The 20,031-nt window shown below is 42.9% G+C and overlaps 1 protein-coding gene across 1 annotated transcript in view; it reads left to right on the forward strand.

Annotated features, from left to right (window-relative positions):
- LOC125449663 (SH2 domain-containing adapter protein E-like) overlaps positions 1-18,914 on the forward strand; it is a 30,671-nt gene extending 11,757 nt beyond the window's left edge. The window contains exons 3-6 of the mRNA XM_048525511.2: positions 11,167-11,403; positions 13,407-13,569; positions 13,857-13,976; positions 17,721-18,914. Coding sequence (XP_048381468.1) covers positions 11,167-11,403; positions 13,407-13,569; positions 13,857-13,976; positions 17,721-17,907 — 707 coding nt within the window. The 3' untranslated portion in view covers positions 17,908-18,914. The remainder of the gene's footprint in view (positions 1-11,166; positions 11,404-13,406; positions 13,570-13,856; positions 13,977-17,720) is intronic.
- The last annotated feature ends 1,117 nt before the right edge of the window (positions 18,915-20,031 follow it).

The following is a 20,031-nucleotide window of genomic DNA, read 5'->3' on the forward strand; positions in this document are numbered from 1 at the left end:
TTTCTGTCCTAGAAAAGGTTAATAATTCTCCAGCTGCATAGAATGTCAGGAAGTCACCAAGCAGGCAGCGGAAAACCAGAATAAAAGATTTTGTTCTTTTTATTAATGTAATTTTTGCCTGTTGTTTGTGCTGAGTTCCTGATCACTGATATTTATGGAACAGCATTTCTGAGATTTACCTTTAAATATATTAACCCAATGCAAACTGTCATCTGCTGCATAATGTATCAAACTAGCAACAGAAAATGGAAAATTTGCATTTCTACGACTTCTTTCGCTAACGTACAAGTCCACATTTATTGAGAAACAGAACTTGGCTGAGGACACCAGCAACAAGTCCCCTCCTGTTCTTTGAAATAGTGGCTGTAAGATCTTTTACATCCACCTGAGAGGGCACATGGAGACGGTTAACCCCCATTAAACCTGTTAACGTTTCACCTAGAAGTGCAAAGATCCCTGAATATTGATGCTGCTCTACAAACTGAGCCAGAAATACAATTTCCAAACATAGGAATATAGGAACAGATGAAGGTTACTTGATCCCTGAGGGCTGTTCTGCGATTCAAGAGGCCATGGCTGAACTGTGACCCAACCCAGTGTACTACCTTCTGCCTTTTATTCCTCTATAATTTTGCTGTTAAAAATCTGTCAATTCCAGATTTCAAATTTAATAATTGATCGAACATCATTTGCTGTTTGTGAGAGTTGTAAATGTGTGCCATTCCTTGTCTGATAAGTGCATCATAATTATAGCCCTGAAACATATGATTCTGTTTTTTTGCCTCGACTTCAAGAGAGACCTATATTCCTAAACTGGGACAGATACTTTCTCTCCATTTAACTGATCAGTTCCCCTTAACATCTTAAGTTTTTATTAAATTACTCCTCAACTTTCTAAAGTGGAAGGAATGTTAAATCGTGGCTCATTGCTGATCAGTTAAATTCATATAAATTTACACTGTCTTTCCTTCAGGGAAAATGCATCCTGTGAGGCTTGCTTGTGGTCTAACCAGTACTTTGTATGGCTAAAGTATGATTTATTTCTACATTGGGATGTGAATGATTGTAATCAGATTGGATGAAAGTGGAGATCATGTCACTTCAGAAGAACAGAAAGTCGCAGAGTTGTAGTCAGGAATCTTATTTTACCTTGAACCTGGAATGAGGAGAAAAGTCAGGCAGAGTTCCTGTTGCTGCATCCTGAAGTAATGAAAAATGATAAGACTCTCTCTTTTTGCCCTATCGCTGTGAATATTACATGTAATACCATGTAATTCCTGGGAATGTGATTTCATTGTTGTGCAGTCAAAGAGATGGTAAGATGGCCCATTAGAGGCTTGTCATTGCATGCCCAGATTGTTCTTTGCTTTTGAAAATTATTACCATGGAAATTAAAATCAGGAAAGTTGTGGAATGGGTTGTGGCCCATAATATACTATTGCACAAAGTCAAAAATTATAATCCTCAAGCTCCTTCTAACCCTCACACCCCACTGCTGTAATTTTTCTGGGGCATGGTTCTTCAACCCGGCGTACTTGACAATGGGAACTTCCAACACAGTATTTATTATTTCTGAACCATTTTAAATTCACCTACATCCTATTGTTACTGGGATCATGTGTATTGAACAGAACAGATGAAGGAACATTGAAAGCTTTTGTGTCCTCCTAGATCATTGAAGCATATAAATATGTTACGGAGCTCAGATATTTTGAAATAAGACTGACAGGACTTCAGGCCAAAGATTAAACAAAACTGAAACTAAAGTCATATTTCATTGAAGAACTGTCTATCCAGAAACAACAATGAGATAATGACTAGATAATCAACATCATCATGGTGATGTTGGTTGAGGAAAGTATTGATCTGGACACCGAAGGAAACTTCCCTGTTTTCCTTCATTGTGACCATTGATTCTTTGACCTCCTTTGAAAATAAACACAGGGCCTTGATTTAATGTCTCCTCTAAAAGACATCAATTTACACAGTGCCGTGTGGTACTGCAGTATCTGCCTACACTTTCTTTCCAAGTCTCTGGAGTGGCGTTTGAACTCACAATGTTGTGACTCAGAAGCAGTGGTGCTAACAACTGAGCCATAGTAAACAGAAGGCACTTAGCCCAGAAACACCTGTAGAGAGGCAGCAGGGAATACAGGGAACTATGCACATTGAATGTGCTTCTGCACATTTTATTTGCATATTTTTAATAAAAGCTCAGAACTGAGTTACGGGGAAGCAGAGGAGGAGCAATCCTAGTTTCATGCAATTCTGTCATCAGCTGATATCTATGTAAAACCCCTTGCCAGCAGACATCATTGGACTGGCATTATGAGCAGGAATACTTTGTGACTTTCTCCTTCTGTAATCCGTAGGCATTCAGTTCTGTTGTAGCATTTCTTCTGTTTTCTTGCTGGGATCGGATAACTCAGCATGGATAAGCAAGTGGATTCCTGGCCTTCTTGCTGTTAAGGTCTCAGTGATGGCAACTTTTGCCCCTCAGTATCAATTTCCACACAGCTACCTATCTGTGCTTCTGAACCAGTACATGTAGGTAATTGTGCTGTGATGCACTGTGGCTTGTCTGGTGGCTTCAGAATTATTTCATCATACCATGACTTCCTGAGCATTGCGAGCCCAGTGTCGCCAGAGCAAGGGCGACGCCGGGCTAACAGCAACAATCCCATTGCTGCAAGCGAAGACTTCCTTTCCTCAGTCCGAATGTGGCATGTGCAGCCCAGAGAGGAAGTGGGAGAGAGAGGGAGGAAACATGCTGAGGAAACTGCACCCTGGAAACAATGCAACACATCCACATTTGGAAATCTTTTGGATAGGAGACAGGTTTCTGAGAACACTGGATTAACCACTTTGCTGCTGAACACTGCTTACCATATGGATTAAAAACACATGGACTCTCCCACTGTGCTGTGTTCATAGAACATGGATCAGTACAGCACAGTACAGGCCCTTCGGCCCACGATGTTGTGCCGACCTATTATCCCACTAAGATCAACCTACCCTGCATACCCTACATTTTACTATCCTCCATGTGTCTATCCACGAGTTGTTTAAAAGTCTCTAAAGTATCTGACTCCACTACCACTGCTATCAGCACATTGCAGAGGCCCACCACTCTCTGTGTGAAGAACCTATGTCTGACATCTCCCCTATACCTTCCTGTAATCACCTTAAAATTATGCCCCCTCATAATAGTCATTTCTGCCCTGGGAAAAACTCTCTGACTATCCACTCTATCTGTGCGTCTCATCATCTTATAAACCTCTGTCAAGTCATCTCTCATCCCTCTTGGTAAATCTCCTCTGCTAAAGCGTCCACATCTTTCCGATAATGAGGTGACCAGAACTGAACACAATATTCCAAGTGTGGTCTAACCAGAGTTTTATAGAGCTGCAGCATAACCTCACAGCTCTTAAACTCAATTTCCCTGCTGATGAAAACCAACACACCATATGCCTTCTTTACAACCCTATCAACTTGGGTTGCAACTTTGAGGGATCTATGGATGTGGACCCCAAGATCTCTGTTTCTCCACACTGCCAAGAATCCTGCCATTAACCCTATATTCTACATTCAAATTCGACCTTCCAAAATGAATGACTTCACACTTGTCTGGGTTGAATTCCATCTGTTACTTCCGTTCAGCTCTGCATCCTGTCAATGTCCCATTGCAACCTACAACAGCCCTCCGCGCTGTCCACAACTCCACCACTTCGTGTCATTGGCAAACTTACTAACCCGCCCTTCCACTTCCTCATCCAAGTCATTTATAAAGATCACAAAGAGCAGAGGTCCCAGAACAGATCTCTGCGGTACACCACTGGTCACCGAGCTCCAGGCTGAATACTTTACATCTACCATGACCCTCTGTCTTCTATTGGACAGCCAGTTTTGCATCCAGACAGACAAATTTCCCTGAATCCCATGCCTCCTTACTTTCTGAATGAGCCTATTATGTGGAACCCTATCGAATGCCTTGCTAAAATCCATATGCACCACATCCACAGCTCTCCCTTCATTGATCACATCCTCAAAAAATTCAATAAGGCTTGTGAGGCATGACCTACCCCTCACAAAGCCATACTGACTATTTCTAATCAAACTGTGCTTTTCTAAATAATCATAAATACTACCTCTCTCAGAATCCTCTCCAATAATTTGCCCACCACAGAAGTAAGACGCCTGGTCTGTAATTTCCGGGATTATCTCTATTCCCTTTCTTGAACAAGGGAATGGCATTTGCCACTTTCCAATCTTCTGGCACGAATCCAGTGGACAGTGAGGACGCAAAGATCATTGCCAAAGGGGCAGCAATCTCTTCCCTCGCTTCCCGTAGTAACCTTGGGTATATCCTGTCTGGCCCAGGGATTTATCTGTCCTCATGTTTTTCAAAATTTCTAGCACATCCTCCTTCCTAACAACAACCTGTTCGAGCATATCTGCCTGTTTCATGCTGTCCTCACAAACATCAAGGTCCCTCTCACTGGTGAATACTGAAACAAAGTATTCATTAAGGACCTCCCCTACCTCCTCTGACTCGACCATCAAGTTCTCTCCAATGTCCCTGATGGGCCCTACCCTCACTCTGGCTATCCTCTTGTTCCTCACATAAGCATAGAAAGCCTTGGGGTTTTCCTTGATCCGACCCGCCAAGGTTTTCTCATACCCCTTTCTAGCTCTCCTGAGTCCATTCTTCAATTCCTTCTTGGCTACCTTTTAGACCTCTAGAGCCCTGTCTGATCCTTGCTTCCTCAAACTTAAGTAATCTTCCTTCTTCCTCTTGATTCGCTGTTCGTTTAGATTGCCTCTGAGTAGAAGGGTATAGGTTTGGTCTTCCCTCGTGGACATGACCATGTGTTCTCCCCTTACATTGCAATATTGTACAGCGAGAGGTTGCTGTCTGTTAGAGATAGTATCCATTTGTTGAGACAATATTCTGAGATTCCAAATGCCTATTCAGGAAGAGTGCTATGTTGAGTGCTGGTGGGAGTGGGTAGGCCTTGGCAGTGATTGCAGAGAATGGATGCTTTCCTCCTACTGGCTAGCATTCCTCATTTCAACCAAAATCGTTCAATCATCTTTAGGGATCTTGCCGTGTGTGTAATGGGGAGGATTGGCTGAGCTGCGATGAGCCTCACTCCTCTAAGTTTACTGCATGTAAAAGGAGGTGTTCAGCATTCAGACAGCCATACTTGTAAAGAAGGCTGCATTTTTAGGAGAGGAAGGAAAAAACATAGACAAAGCAAAAGAGAGTTATTAAGATTCCATGATGTGAAGGTGCCAGTGTTGGACTGGAGTGGACAAAGTCAGAAATCACACAATACTAGGTTAAAACCCAACAGGTTTATTTGAAAACACAAGCTTTCAGAGCTTTGCTCCTTCTTCAGGTGTTGGTGAGAGAGGTAATACCCAACACACGATTTATATGTAAAAGATCAAAGGGTGGTGATCATATGGTGGTGATCGAATGGCCTTACTTCCACTCCTTATGATCTGGATGAAGGGACTGGGGGCATTCTGGCGAAGTTTGCCGATGATACGAAGATAGATGGACAGGCAGGTAGTAGTGAGGAGGTGGGGAAGCTGCAGAAAGATTTAGACAGTTTAGGAGAGTGGTCCAGGAAATAGCTGATGAAATTCAATGTGAGTAAATGTGAGGTTTTGCACTTTGGAAAAAAGAATACAGGCATGGACTATTTTCTAAACGGTGAGAAAATTCGCAAATCAGAAGTACAAAGGGATCTGGGAGTGTTGGTCCAGGATTCTCTAAAGGTTAACTTGCAGGTAGAGTCCATAATTAAGAAAGTGAATGTAATGTTGTCGTTTATCTCAAGAGGGTTGGAATATAAAAGCAGCGATGTGCTTCTGAGGCTTTATAAAGCTCTCGTTAGGCCCCATTTAGAATGCGGTGTCCAATTTTGGGCCCCACACCTCAGGAAGGACATACTAGCCCTGGAGCGTGTCCAGCGGAGATTCACACGGATGATCCCTGGAATGGTAGGTTTAACATATGATGAACGGCTAAGGATCCTGGGATTGTACTCATTAGAGTTTAGAAGGTTAAGGGGCGATCTAATAGAAACTTACAAGATAATGTATGGTTTAGAAGGGGTGGACGCTAGGAAGTTGTTTCCGTTAGACGGGGAGACTAGGACCCGTGGGCACAGCCTTAAAATTAGAGGGTGTAAATTTAAAACTGAAATGAGACGACATTTCTTCAGCCAGAGAGTGGTGGGCTTGTGGAATTCATTGCCACAGAGTGCAGTGGAGGCTGGGACGTTGGATGCCTTCAAAGCAGAGATCAACAAATTCTTGATCTGAGAAGGAATCAAGGGCTACAGGGAGAGTGCAGGGAAGTGGAGTTGAAATGCCCATTAACCATGATTTAAATGGCGGAGTGGACTTGATGGGCCGAATGGCCTTACTTCCACTCCTATGTCTTATGGTCTTATGGCCTTATGGTCATATTACTGATGAGGATGTATTAAAGAACCCTAAGATGCTGTTAAATAGTTAATAGGTTAGAAGGTTTTAATCGATTTGTAAATCCTCGATTGTCCTAAGGTTTTTTTCAGTCTTAAGAAAATGTGACATTTTAGGTCAGACATTGCGTGTTAGATGTGAGGCCTGGTCTAGAATCTGTTTGTGTTTTGGCTTGGAGTCAGACTGGTTTTATTTCTAAAGTAGGAATTTATAAACACTACATTGGTTGACTGTATACAAATTTTGAACGAAATAGAATGTATGTGCAAATACAAATTCACCCCACAGAGTTTTGTGTGTGTGTGTGTGTGTGTGTGTGTGTGTGTGTGTGTGAGTGAGGGTGGATAGGAACCATCGGCATAACAGGTTGCAAATGTAAACGAATTGGGCTATGGTAGGTTCCTGCTTTGCTTAGCAAAATAAACTTTTTAATTATTCTGATGAAGCCGTTTTTAAAAACGGTAGGGGCAGAGTAGTTACCAGTAGTTATGATTCGCAAAGAAGCAGATCAGTTAAAAGCAGGGGATGATCACCTGAGAGACGAGTGATCAGACAGTGAAGAAAAGGCAGTCAGCTCCCATGCGAACTGCATTACAGCCCTATCCTTTGCCTTGGAATCAGAAGATTGAGGAATTGACTACCATTCCAGAAACCTGTAGGATGATTTAGGCCTGCACTTCCAGTGCAGAGGATATATTACACAATTAGAATTTCAACATTGCATGAGAAAGAGGATCAGTGCTGAGAGAATTACTTGGTTAGAAGGTCAGTACCTAGGGAGAGGTTCGGCATAGTGGTTAGCACTACTGCCTCACAGCACCAGGGACCTGGGTTCAGTTCCAGCCTCGGATGTCGTGTCTGAGTTTGTGCTTTCTCCCTGGGTCTGTGCAGGTTTCGTCGGGGTGCTTCAGTTATCTCCCACAGTCCAACAATGTGCAGGTTAGGGAATTGGCTGCGCTAAATTGCCCATAGGGTTAGGCGGATTAGCCATGGGGATATGTTTTTTTTTGGTGGGAGGGTGAGTCTGGATGGGATGCTCTCTTGAAAGTCAGTGTAGACTTTTTGGGCTGAATGGCCTGTTTCCACACTGGAGGAATTTTGTCTAAAGGGATTACTGCAATGTTGGAGGGAGTGCCACACTGTGGGAGAGTCAGTACTAAGGGAGAACTGCACTGTCAGAGGGCCAATGTGGAGGGAGTGCTGCAGTGTCAGAGTGTCAGTGCTGAAGGAGTGCTGTACTGTCAGAGGGTCGCCAGTGAGGGAGCACCACACTGTTGTAGTATCGGTTCTGTGGGAATGTCACACTGTTGTAGAGTCAGTGCTGAAGGAACTCCTCATCGTTGGAGGATCAGTATTAAGGGAAACACAGCACTGCCAGGCAGTCAGTGCTGAGGGAGCACTGCAGTGTTGGAGGGTCACTACTGAGAGAGTACTATTATTAAATATGCCATTCGGAACGAAACTGAGACTGTCTATCTTCTCCTGTAGGTGTATAGATATCCGAAGATGAGTCAAGAAGTATTCACTGTTCTGCCCTATACTTATCTTTCAAGTAATAGTTTGAAATTAAATATCTATTATTTTATTGCTGTTTGTCAGTGTTTTCTGTGTGCAAATAGGCTGACATGTTTTCTGCAAAACATCACAACAGTTTAAGTTCTCAATTGACTGCATTTGGAACATTTTGAGGTTGTGAAGAGTGCTCTGTCTTTTTCTTTAAATCAGGACTTCAGCTTCTAGGTGTATGGCATAGGTAAGAACCTAGAAACAGAAGTGGGCCATTCAGCTCTTTGAGCCTGCTCCACTATTGTGGATCATGGCTGATCACATAACACCCGCTTAACGTCATTTTCTGCACCATTCCTGTGTCTCCTGAATTGAATTAGCTTTATGGTCACAGATTGGGAAGCGAGAAATGCAATTGCTTCGCCACTTGCGAGGATCTTTGCATCCTCGCTCTCCACTGGAGTCGTACCTGAGGACTGGAGAGAGGCAAATGTAATTCCTCTCTTCAAGAAAGGAAATAGAGAAATCCCCGGCAATTACAGACCAGTAAGTCTCACGTCTGTCGTCTACAAGGTGTTAGAAAGGATTCTGAGGGATAGGATTTATGACCATCTGGAAGAGCATGGCTTGATCAAATGCAGTCAACACGGCTTTGTGAGGTGCAGGTCATGCCTCACAAACATTATCGAGTTCTTTGAGGATGTGACTAGAAAAGTTGATGAGGGTCGAGCTGTGGATGTGGTGTATATGGACTTCATCAAGGCATTTGATAAGGTTCCCCATGGTAGGCTCATTCAGAAGGTCAGGAGGAATGGGATACAGAGGAACTTAGCTGCCTGGATACAGAATTGGCTGGCCAACAGAAGACAGCGAGTGGTAGTAGAAGGAAAATATTCTGCCTGGAAGTCAGTGGTGAGTGGTGTTCCACAGGGCTCTGTCCTTGGGCCTCTACTGTTTGTAATTTTTATTAATGACTTGGATGAAGGGATTGAAGGATGGGTCAGCAAGTTTGCAGACGACACAAAGATTGGAGGTGTCGTTGACAGTGTAGAGGGCTGTTGTAGGCTGCAGCGGGACATTGACAGGATGCAGAGATGGGCTGAGAGGTGGTAGATGGAGTTCAACCTGGATAAATGCGAGGTGATGCATTTTGGAAGGTCGAATTTGAAAGCTGAGTACAGGATTAAGGATAGGATTCTTGGCAGTGTGGAGGAACAGAGGGATCTTGGTGTGCAGATACATTGATCCCTTAAAATGGCCACCCAAGTGGACAGGGTTGTTAAGAAAGCATATGGTGTTTTGGCTTTCATTAACAGGGGGATTGAGTTTAAGAGTCGTGAGATCTTGTTGCAGCTCTATAAAACTTTGCTTAGACCGCACTTGGAATACTGCGTCCAGTTCTGGTTGCCCTATTATAGGAAAGATGTGGATGCTTTGGAGAGGGTTCAGAGGAGGTTTACCAGGATGCTGCCTGGACTGGAGGGCTTATCTTATGAAGAGAGGTTGACTGAGCTCGGTCTCTTTTCATTGGAGAAAAGGAGGAGGAGAGGGGACCTAATTGAGGTATACAAGATAATGAGAGGCGTAGATAGAGTTGATAGCCAGAGACTATTTCCCAGGGCAGAAATGGCTAGCATGAGGGGTCATAGTTTTAAGCTGGTTGGAGGAAAGTATAGAGGGGATGTCAGAGGCAGGTTCTTTACAGAGAGTTGTGAGAGCATGGAATGCGTTGCCAGCAGCAGTTGTGGAAGCAAGGTCATTGGGGTCATTTAAGAGACTGCTGGACATGCGTATGGTCACATAAATTTGAGGGTGCATACATGAGGATCAATGGTCGGCACAACATTGTGGGCTGAAGGGCCTGTTCTGTGCTGTACTGTTCTATGTTCTATGTTCTATTATAAGTTGCCACTTACAGCGCCATCTCAGGTACAGAGGTACTTAGGTACAATCCTTAGTTACAGAATAGAGAGATGAAGAAAGAAGAAGTTATCCTTAAACAGTATAACCATAGGCCAGGAAAACAAGAAGAAAAATTACAAACATCACAGACTCTCCCTAAGGGCTGTCTGTAGCACATTGATGCAGGGGCCCTCCACATGGTCTGACTGCTGGCTGCCACCACGCTGTACACTGGGCGGCTAGTTGCCAGCATCTCCGCTCTCGAGCTGCTGTTTGCAGCCGGCCTCACTCCAGCCACTGGTCATTGGCATCCCTGCTCCTGCCATGGACACTGGTGTCCTTGATCCTGCCTCTGGTCGCCAGTGTCCCCATTCCGAGCCACTGGTCCCCGGTGACCCCATTGTGAGCAGCTGGTCACCGGTGTCACCACTCCAAGCCGCTGGTCCCTGCTGTCCCCATTCTGAGCTGCTGGTTGCCAGTGTCCCTGCTCCAAGCTGCTGGTCGCCGACATCCCTGCTCCGAGCCACTGGTCCAGGCCGCTAGTCGCTAGTATCTCCATTCCGGGCTGCTGGTCACTGGTGTCCCCGCTTGAACTTCTGGTCGCCGTGTCCCTGTTCTGGACCACTGGTCGCTGGCATCCCTGCCAATCCCACCTAGAAACAGGAGTAGACCATTCAGCTCTTTTGAATCTCCTCCACCATTGTAGATCATGGCTGATCACATAGCACAAGCTTAATGTCATTTTCCTGCACCATACCTGTGTCTTTTGATGTCAATAGGATAAAGATGCGCCGTTTATTGTCTTCCTTCTTCTCTTAAAGGCACTGCCTCTTGCTCCACTGACTGTGCTATCCTCCCTTTCCTCCTTCCAAGTGGCAATTAATCATTTATTGACTAGTACACTACGTCTCAGTAGTGCCAGTATCTACTTAGATAAGGCATCATAATGAAGCAAGTTCATATTTGAAACAGCAAACCTGTCCTTTTCACCTAGGCCGAAGGTTCTGTTAACCATCTGAGGAATGGGAATGAAATTGCTGTCTATGTTGATCTTGTTTTAGGATGCTTATGACAATTTTCTTTCACCATTTTGTTTTGTTTCTTCCTCTGACTGTCCTCTAATAGAGACATTAATTGAATGCAAATTGTTCAGTTAGTTTCCAGATTGGCAGTAATTTATTTGATCCTTAAGCAGATCAGACTCCTACCCTCAGGTATGCTTTTCAGTTACTGTATAAGCTGTTTACTTTCTCCATGCAGAAATTCGAAGACGAGGATCGAAAGACCCACTTGTGAAGCAGTCCCTGTTGTATGACAGTCCCTATGAACCAACAGAAATGGGGACAAAGCAGGAGACTGTTGGGAACTCTGCCCTCGAGAGGACAGGAAACCAGAGGCCAGTCGACAGCTGCCTGCCAGAGAATGATGAACGCCCCGCAGCAGAGTATGAGCAGCCCTGGGAGTGGAAGACAGAACAGATTGTAAAAGCACTTGCAGGTATGGCAAGAAGCCCTGGAGATGAACAGTTCAGTTTGTTCAAGATGTTCAGAAGAACAAAAAGATCAGCTACAGTAGCTCTCAGTCAGAAACGAACTAAAGAATGTACAAGGGAAGGGCTGATGTTCCCTCAGTGAGGTACATGATTTCAATTCAGGTAAATCACTGCCCACAGGGATGGTGTGAGCAGATACAACCAATACTTTCAAAATAAAGTTGGAAAGGCTCCAGTCAGCACATTTTACAAAAGATGTGAGGGTTACTGAGAGGGTTTATGGAAGATTTATTAATATGGTTCCAGAAGAAGAACGTTAAAATGCTGCAGGGCAGTTGGTGGGAACTTGAATGGACTCCCCGGATATTTTAGATGATGGGGGGAAGATTGGGAACTTGACTTCCCATCAAGTCCAGCCCAAACAATTATTATGGCACAAAAGAAGGCCAAGTCCAAATACAACAAAGGAAGAATAGAGAAAGTAAGATTGTTCTCCTTGGAACAAAAGAAATTGAGAAGAGATTTGACGGATGAGAGGTTTTGAAAGGTAACCAGGAAAATCTGTTCCCATTTGCTGTTCATACAGGTACTGGGAAACACAAATTTAAAGTTTCAGGCAAGCTGCCAGATGATTGTGAGCAAGAATTTTTTTATGCAGGAAATGGTAGTGACTTGGAAATTTCCATCTACAGGGATTGTGAAAAATCAAAGATTTTGAAAGGAAATTGAATGGGCACTTGTGGGAAATAAATTTAAAGAGTTACAGAGTTTTTTTTTTATTCACTTGTGGGATGTGGGCATCGTTGGCTGGCTGGTCAGCATTTCTTGCCTATCATGACCAAATGAATGAGACTGACAGGTTTGCTACATACTGCTGGCATCTGGTAGGACTTAATAGATTTCACCACCCCAGATCCTAGGTATTGCCCTGCAGCATTTTAATGCTGGGAGCAGCATAGATTGCTTCAAAGCAAGGCTGCTGATCCATTTTAATTGGAAGTCCCATCTTATAGAGCTGCCACCTAATTGAATGCTCACTACCTTCAAGATTCTAGACATTCAAAAAGGCAGCTCACCACCACCTTTACAAGGGCAACTAGGGACAGAAATAAATGCTGGCTCTGCCAACAATGCCCATGTCCCATGAGTGAATAACAAAAAAGTATAAAAGTGGGGAATGACCTTGTGGAGGCGAGGTGTTGTTTATGCAGTCATATATGTCTTCTAAGTGCATGGGATCTTTAGGGGGTTGTGTGGTCTAATGTGAATGAGGGTAGCCATTTTCTGGTCTAGTGAGAAGAGACTTGTAAAGTAAACAAGATGTAGTTTATTGTATATCTGCAGCTATCCACGGGTTATAACAGTGGCTGTGTTGGATGTCGTAGCCTTACATCTATCTCCAAGAGGATCCTTCTTTCTCGCACCAAGTCATCATGATATCATCAAACAGGCTGCTGTTAGTTGTGCTCAATAAAATATTGACCCTTTCATACCTTTGCAGACTGGTATATAACAGGGGTGGGGGTTGTATCAGTTGTGCTTAGGGCCCTTACAAAGGAGTCTTCTGCCAACGTTGGTTGACATGAGCTGAAGCAACTAAAGCTGCTATATTTCCTGCATAGAATTGCATGGAAGAATTAGCCACTTAAGGGACTTAATAGGCCAAAGGGCTGCCCACCGCCTCTCCCACCGACCGTAAAATTTCAGACAGATCAGGTTAGGTGGCAGGAGGCTACCTACTATTTTTGACGTGTGCCTCCTGACTTCAAACGCATCAGCAGGGGAGTGTAAAATTCACTACCATGACTCTAAGTCAAACAGCCTACAAAAATTCACATTTGAAAGAAGCACGTAAAGCATTAAAAGGCGTATGAAAAAGGAACAAAAACTAAAAGAGATGTGTTCTACTGTTCTGCAAAGACACATTTGAATTTTTAAGCAAACAGGGAAATAAGGACCCTTGCTGGATGCGTTAATAGATTTTGTCACCTTCTGTCTATCCTCTTAGTCCAGTTTGATTCTGCAGAGATATCATCTCCACCCAAAGAGGAAAAGGTCAAACACCACCATAGGCAACCAAGCTGGACTCAGAAGGTCCTGAGGCAACAGAGTCCAGAGAGCAGCGAAATGGGAGAGAAGGTGGACCCTAGCATGCCCTTAGAAAAACAAGTGTAAGTGACCACAACCTTACTCATTCTGCACGCTGCTCTTCCTTCTCCCTTCATCCTTGATGTGTTGAAATTTAAAATCATTCTGTTATATCCAACAGTAACTCATTCCTTTCCTGACTCCAAACTGTGCAATTGCTTTGCTTGACTCTGCCTCCAGTTAACGTAGCTTTAAGTTCCCGGCGTGGTGTAAACTAGTCATCACTTTGAGATATACCATAGATTTTTCTCCTCTGCTATGAGCCTTGAGCCTTCACGCGGCTTTAACAAGTGTTTCCCTTTTCCTGCAGCTGGTATCATGGCTCCATCACCCGGATGGAAGCAGAGTCTCGTCTCCAGGCCTGCAAGGAGGCCAGTTACCTGGTACGAAACAGCGAGACAGGAAACAGCAAATATTCTCTTGCCTTAAAGTAAGTGTTCAGGAGGCTTCAGAAAACTGTGCAGGGCATCAGTTTGTGCCTTGAAATTTGTTCCAACAGGAATTAGACCGAGTTTGCTCTATGATCCTTATTCCTAACACTGGCCATGCTTGTGATTGGCCGTTCCTTGATTCGAGGCTGATGTCTCTTCAGGGTCATGAGTTTCTACCATAGTTTTTCATGTGATTGTACAGGGCCACTCCTTGATCCACAGATATTTGGGCACATGGGGTAGGATATTCAATGAGGAAGTGAGATCGAGAATTCAGCATTTGTTGGTCATCTCTTCTGCCACACTGTCTCATTATTAATGTGTTGTGATGCAACTTGATGAACATGTTGTCACTGTTCTGAACAATTAGTAGGAAACTCCTCCTGGCCATTAAGTTAAATGTGCTGTTCAGGGTGTATTGGAAGCATTTCTTTTACTTTCCCAGGATCTCTAGTGAAGTAAGACACGCTGGGAATCTGTGCAAGCTGTTAAACAGGCAGGAGTTCACACCACTGTCCAAGTCACAGGCCAGACAATTGCCATGTATGGAACAGGGTTAGAATTCAGTAGCAGGGAATCAGAAACAGGAAAAAGAGAAACATTGGACAGTGGACCATGGGAAAATGAGGCTGGAGAAGTGCTAATGTGGAAGAAACAAGAGGATTTGCTGATTTACAGTGTTTGTAGATGACATAAGGATAGGTGGAGGAGCAGGTAGTATTGAGCAAGTGGGGACGCTGCAGAAGGACTTGGACAGGCTGGAAGAGTGAGCAATGAAGTGGCAGATGAATACAATATGATAAAGTGTGAGACTATGCACTTTGGCAAGAAGAATAACGGCATACACTATTTTCTAATGGGGAAAGGCTTTGGAAATCTGAAGCACAAAGAGACTCTGAAGTCCAAGTTCAGGATTCTTTAAGGTTTACATGCAGGTTTATGAGGCAGTTATGAAGGTGAATGAATGTTAGCATTCATTTCAAGAGGACTAGAATACCAGAGCAGAGATGTGCTGCTGAGGCTGTCTAAGGATTTGGTCAGATACATTTGGAATGGAATATTACAGACTGTTTTGGTACCTAAGTGAGGACATGCTGGAGGAGGTCCAGTGGATGTTTACAAGAATGATTCTGTGGATGAAGGGCTTGTCAGATGAGGAGTGGTTGAGGCCTGTGGGTCTGTGCTGTCTGGAGTTTAGAAGGATGAGGGGGTCTTCGTTGAAATTTACAGAATACTGAGAAGCCTGCATAGAGTGGGCGGGGAGAAGGCAGGAGACAAAGGTAGAAAAACATATCAGTCTTGATCAAATGATGGAACAGACTTGATGGACCAAATAGCCTAATTCTGCTCCTATATCTTATTGTCTACGTCTTTTTATGGTATTGATCCAGGGGTAGTTACTGAGGAAAACAAAAACAGAAATTGCTGAGGAAACTTGGTAGGTCTGGCAGCATCTGTGAAGAGAAAACAGCATTAATGTTTTGATTCCACTGACCATTGTTCAGACCTGTTTTTGTTTGTTTCAGTACTCCAGCATCTGAAGTTCTTTGTTTATTTAGTTACTGAGGGATATGGTGTGGCAGAGAATAGGGTGAAACTTCCACACTGCCCAACATGTAAATTGGGGAGATGTTGCAGAAAATCTGACCAGTAGTGTCGTGTCCAGTCCTGCAATTTTGCTATCTTTCAGATCTGAGTCCACAGTAAAGAAACAGCCCATTTAGCCTACCCAGTCTGTCCTGCAATTTTGCTCACGTGAACCATCTAATTTCTTATTTTTTTTCTTTAAATGAATCCTCAGGATGAGAGTGCTACTGGCAAACCTAGCATTTAACGCCAGCCCTTATTTTTCTGCTGCACCTTTCTTGAATTATTCCAGCCTATATGGTCAAGTTGAGAGGTTTGGTTGAACTGTGTGCTTCACTAGATCATTTCAGAGAGCAGCTAAGAATTGTCCATTCCGTTGTGGTAACTCGGCAAGGACAGCAGTTTCTCTTCTCTGAAGGATTAACAAATCAGTGCTTAGTCGGGACCACTTGATGGCTAGTCTACTATGTCATCTTTGTAACTTTGTAACTGAATGCATCCTTTCCCTTGTAGGATCCTACTGAACCCGTGCTGCTAATTTTTCATTGTTTCCATGAACTTGCTTTAATGAAATTTCCAAAATTGTAGAGCGTACAAGTTCCTCAGTAATATAAGGTCCTGTACATTGTTAACATTGCCTCCTTGCTTTTCTATGTCATGTGTCTGGCTAAAACAAAGTAATGCACTGCCTTTTTTAATGTTCGTATTCATGCCGTATGATACCAGCACAAGTGTTCCCAACTACTAAGGAATGCTTGGTCTGTGATTTTTGAAATCTCCCATCAATAAGGATCTGAGACTTGAACAAGAATTTTTGTTTTAAGACAAAGATGAACAGAATCACCATAAGTAATCCTAATGCAACAGCAAAAATCCCAGACACCCACCTCACTCAGACAGAAGTTAGCTTGTTCAATGCTGACAAATTAATGGTGTTCATTATGGGTGTAAAGCAATAGTTCACCTAATGTCCAGCCTTCACTCAGTGACTTTGAGCACTGCCTAATATGGTACTGAATATGTTCGTCTAAGTTCTCAGATACTTATAGCTGATCTCAACTTTTGGGTGCTACAATTACAGTTTTGGCTTGGAAGTGGAAAAATTGATGCCACATGAATTCCAGGCAATGACAATCTCAGAAAGAAACAATCTAACCGTCACCCCTTGACATTCAATGGAATTACCATAGCTTGATCCTAGGGGATTACCATAGTCTAGAAACTGAACTGGATCACATTAATACTGTGACTACAAGACCGTGTCAAAGATTAGGAATCCTGCCATGAGTGGTGCACCTCCTGACTTCCAAAAGCCTGTCAACGATCAATAAGGCACAAGTCAGAAATGTGATGGAATACTCCTGAAATTACCTGGATGAGTGCAACTCTATCAACATTCAAGAAGCTTGATACCATAGAGGACAAACAGCCTGCTTGATTGACGGTATATTCACCAACTTGAATATTCATTCCCTTAAAAATAGACATGCAGTGGCACCAGGGTGTGTCATCTACAAGATGCATTGCAATAACTCACCAACACTCATTGGAAAGCACATTCCAAATCTGCAGACTCTTTCATCTAGAAGACAAGGGCAGCAGAAACATGAGAACACCACTACCTGCAATTCTACCTTAAAGTAACACACCATTCTTGCAGCATTACTGAATCAGAATGCTGGAGCTCCCCTTCAAACAGCATTGTGGGTATCACGACACTAAATGGTCTGCAGCATTTGAAGAAGTAGCTCATTTCTGAGGGTGTTTGACAACCTAAATTCTGAGAAAGTATTTCCACTCATGGGGGAATCTAAAACCAGGGGCACAGCTTAAAAAATAAGAGGTCACCCATTTGAGACAGAGATTAGATGGAATTGCCTCTTTGAGGGTAATTATTCTTTACAGTTCCACAGGAGAAATGTACAGTAGGTCATTCATTATATTCAGAGCTGAGTTAAACAGGTTTTAGATCTACAAGGACTAAAAGAGACAGGCAGGAAAGTGGAGTTATGGTCATAATCAAATCAGCAATAATCTTATTGAATGGCTCAAGTGGGTGAACATTGTTTTCCTGCTCCTATTTCTTATCGTCTTGTGATTTGATGGTCTGTTGATGGTACTGATATTATTTCCTGTGATTTGTCTACTTTGTACAGAACCAGCCAAGGATGTGTTCACATCATTCTGGCCCAGACCAAAGACAATAAGTATACACTGAATCAGAACAGCGCACTCTTTGACAGTATTCCAGAGGTGGTGCATTATTATTGCAATGAAAAGCTTCCATTCAAGGATGCAGAACACATGACTCTCCTTTACCCTGTGCACAATAAACAGCAATAATTTGTGCAACTGCCGATCTGTTCAACCAGTTGAAAAGACAACAGCTTATGTGGCCTCCCAATCAACACCGAAACAAGGAGGATAGAGATATAAAGAAAGATTTGGGAGGGTGGGTTGAAGCCAGATATTGCACAAAGCACTTGTCATAGCATAAAAGATATCTTCCGAACCAACCTACAGGTACGAAAAGAGACAGCGTAGCCACAAGTTGCACACTGTATCTGGGCCTCCAAACCAGCAGAGGGAGGGATCTGATCTTCTGATAAAATAGTGGAAGAAGAAATAATAAAATCACAAAATATCTGTAACCTAGAGAGAACCAGTGCAGATGTACTGGGACAAAGATGTTTGAATCAAATTAGAAATGAGGTGGGGGCTCGGTTGCTACGTACTCACAGTTCATTCCTTGGACCTGGTTTCAAATTTGGCTCAGAATGCTGGGACAAAACTGTCATTGTGCTGATTGAATGTGAAATGTGTCGACTGTACCTTTGACCTAAGTGCTTGGTTCTCGCTAAATTTAGACAAGACGCTGAAGTGGAAAATGGAAAAAAGGTGCACTGATGCAAAATACAAATTGTATTTTGACAATGGGTGCAGACGCATTGTTTGAAGTGAGTGAAGAGATCGGAACATTTACTGTGTTGGCATGGGATTGTTTGATGGAGACAGTGTAGAGGGTTCTTAGTCTATATCAAATATTGCTGCACCTGTCCTGGAATGTTTAATGTGGACAATGTATAGAGAGTTTTTTTTCTGTACCTAACACTGTGCAGTACCTATCCTGAGAGTGTTTTATGGGGACAGTGTAGTGGGCGTTTTACTCTGTATCTAACCCTCTGCTGTCCCTGTCCAGGGAGTGTTTGACGGGAAAAATGTAGAAGCAGCTTTACTCTGTATCCACCCCGTGTTATATCTATTTTGGCAGTGTTTGATGGGGACAGTGTAGTGGGAGTGTTACTCAGTACCTAACCCTGAGCGGCTCTTGCTCTAGGCGTGTTTGGTGGGAACAGTATGGAAGCAGCTTTACTGTGTTTTTGATCTAGTGCTGTACCTGGCCTGGGAGAGTTTGACAGGGACTGTGTAGAGAGGACTTTAATCTGTATCCAACCCAGTGCTGTACCTGTATTATGAACATTTGATGGGTGACAGTTTCAAGGGAACTTTATTTTCAGTTTAAAAGTGTAAATGGAGCTTTACTCTGTATCTAACCCCATGCTGTATCTGCCCTGGGAGTGTTTGACAGTGACAGTGTCGAGGAAGCTTTACTCTCGGAGTGCGTGATGAATTTATTTGGAAGGAATTTTGTTTCCCAACAACAGCAACTCAATATAATCAGTAAAAAATGTATAAATAAACAAGCTAACTTGCTACTTGACAACAGTTGCTGGTTTTCACTGTGCAGATGTGTATTTAACAAGGTAAGTGGTGAAATTACTGCAGGCATTATGTTGTTTCTGCAGTCTGTTACTCACTTGTAACAACAAAAATTCCTATTTATAAGGTGCATTTAACATAATACATTGTGCCAGGACATTTTAGTGGAAGGTTAAAAAGTAACCTTTACCACTCCAAAATGTGTTTTTTTAAATTAAAAAATACAATCTTTTGGGCTTACTATTTCTGTCTTTTACTGCTGGAATATTAAAGACAGTGACATATAGTGGAATTGTCATAATTAAATATTATATCTTGTTCAAAACATTTAGATTGAATTGAAGCATTTAATAAATGGGGAGACAGTTTTAATATTCCCACTCAAAACTAAGCTCCTTCCAGAAAAGGATGTGAAGTCAATTTTTATTTGTTGGGCTAATAAATTTTCCACCTCCTTCTGCAGTGCAATTTTAACACCCTGGTGTACACCCTGAAATTAGATAATGCAGAAAATGGCAAAGGTTGAACCTGGAATCTTCGTTCCATCCAGACTACCAGGTCATAAAATGATTGCAACAGAAGGATTTGATCCATTTGATTCGTGTTGGCTCTTTGCACACTCAACTCACCCATTCAGCTCAGGTTTTTACAATTTATATCACTGACTTAGATTAGAGGAGCTAAGACATGGTAGCAAAGTTTGCTGACAACACAAAAGTTTGGGAAAAGGTAATTAGGAAGTTGTGG

This window comes from Stegostoma tigrinum, chromosome 47 (genome assembly GCF_030684315.1).
Source record: "Stegostoma tigrinum isolate sSteTig4 chromosome 47, sSteTig4.hap1, whole genome shotgun sequence".
NCBI lineage: Eukaryota > Metazoa > Chordata > Chondrichthyes > Orectolobiformes > Stegostomatidae > Stegostoma > Stegostoma tigrinum.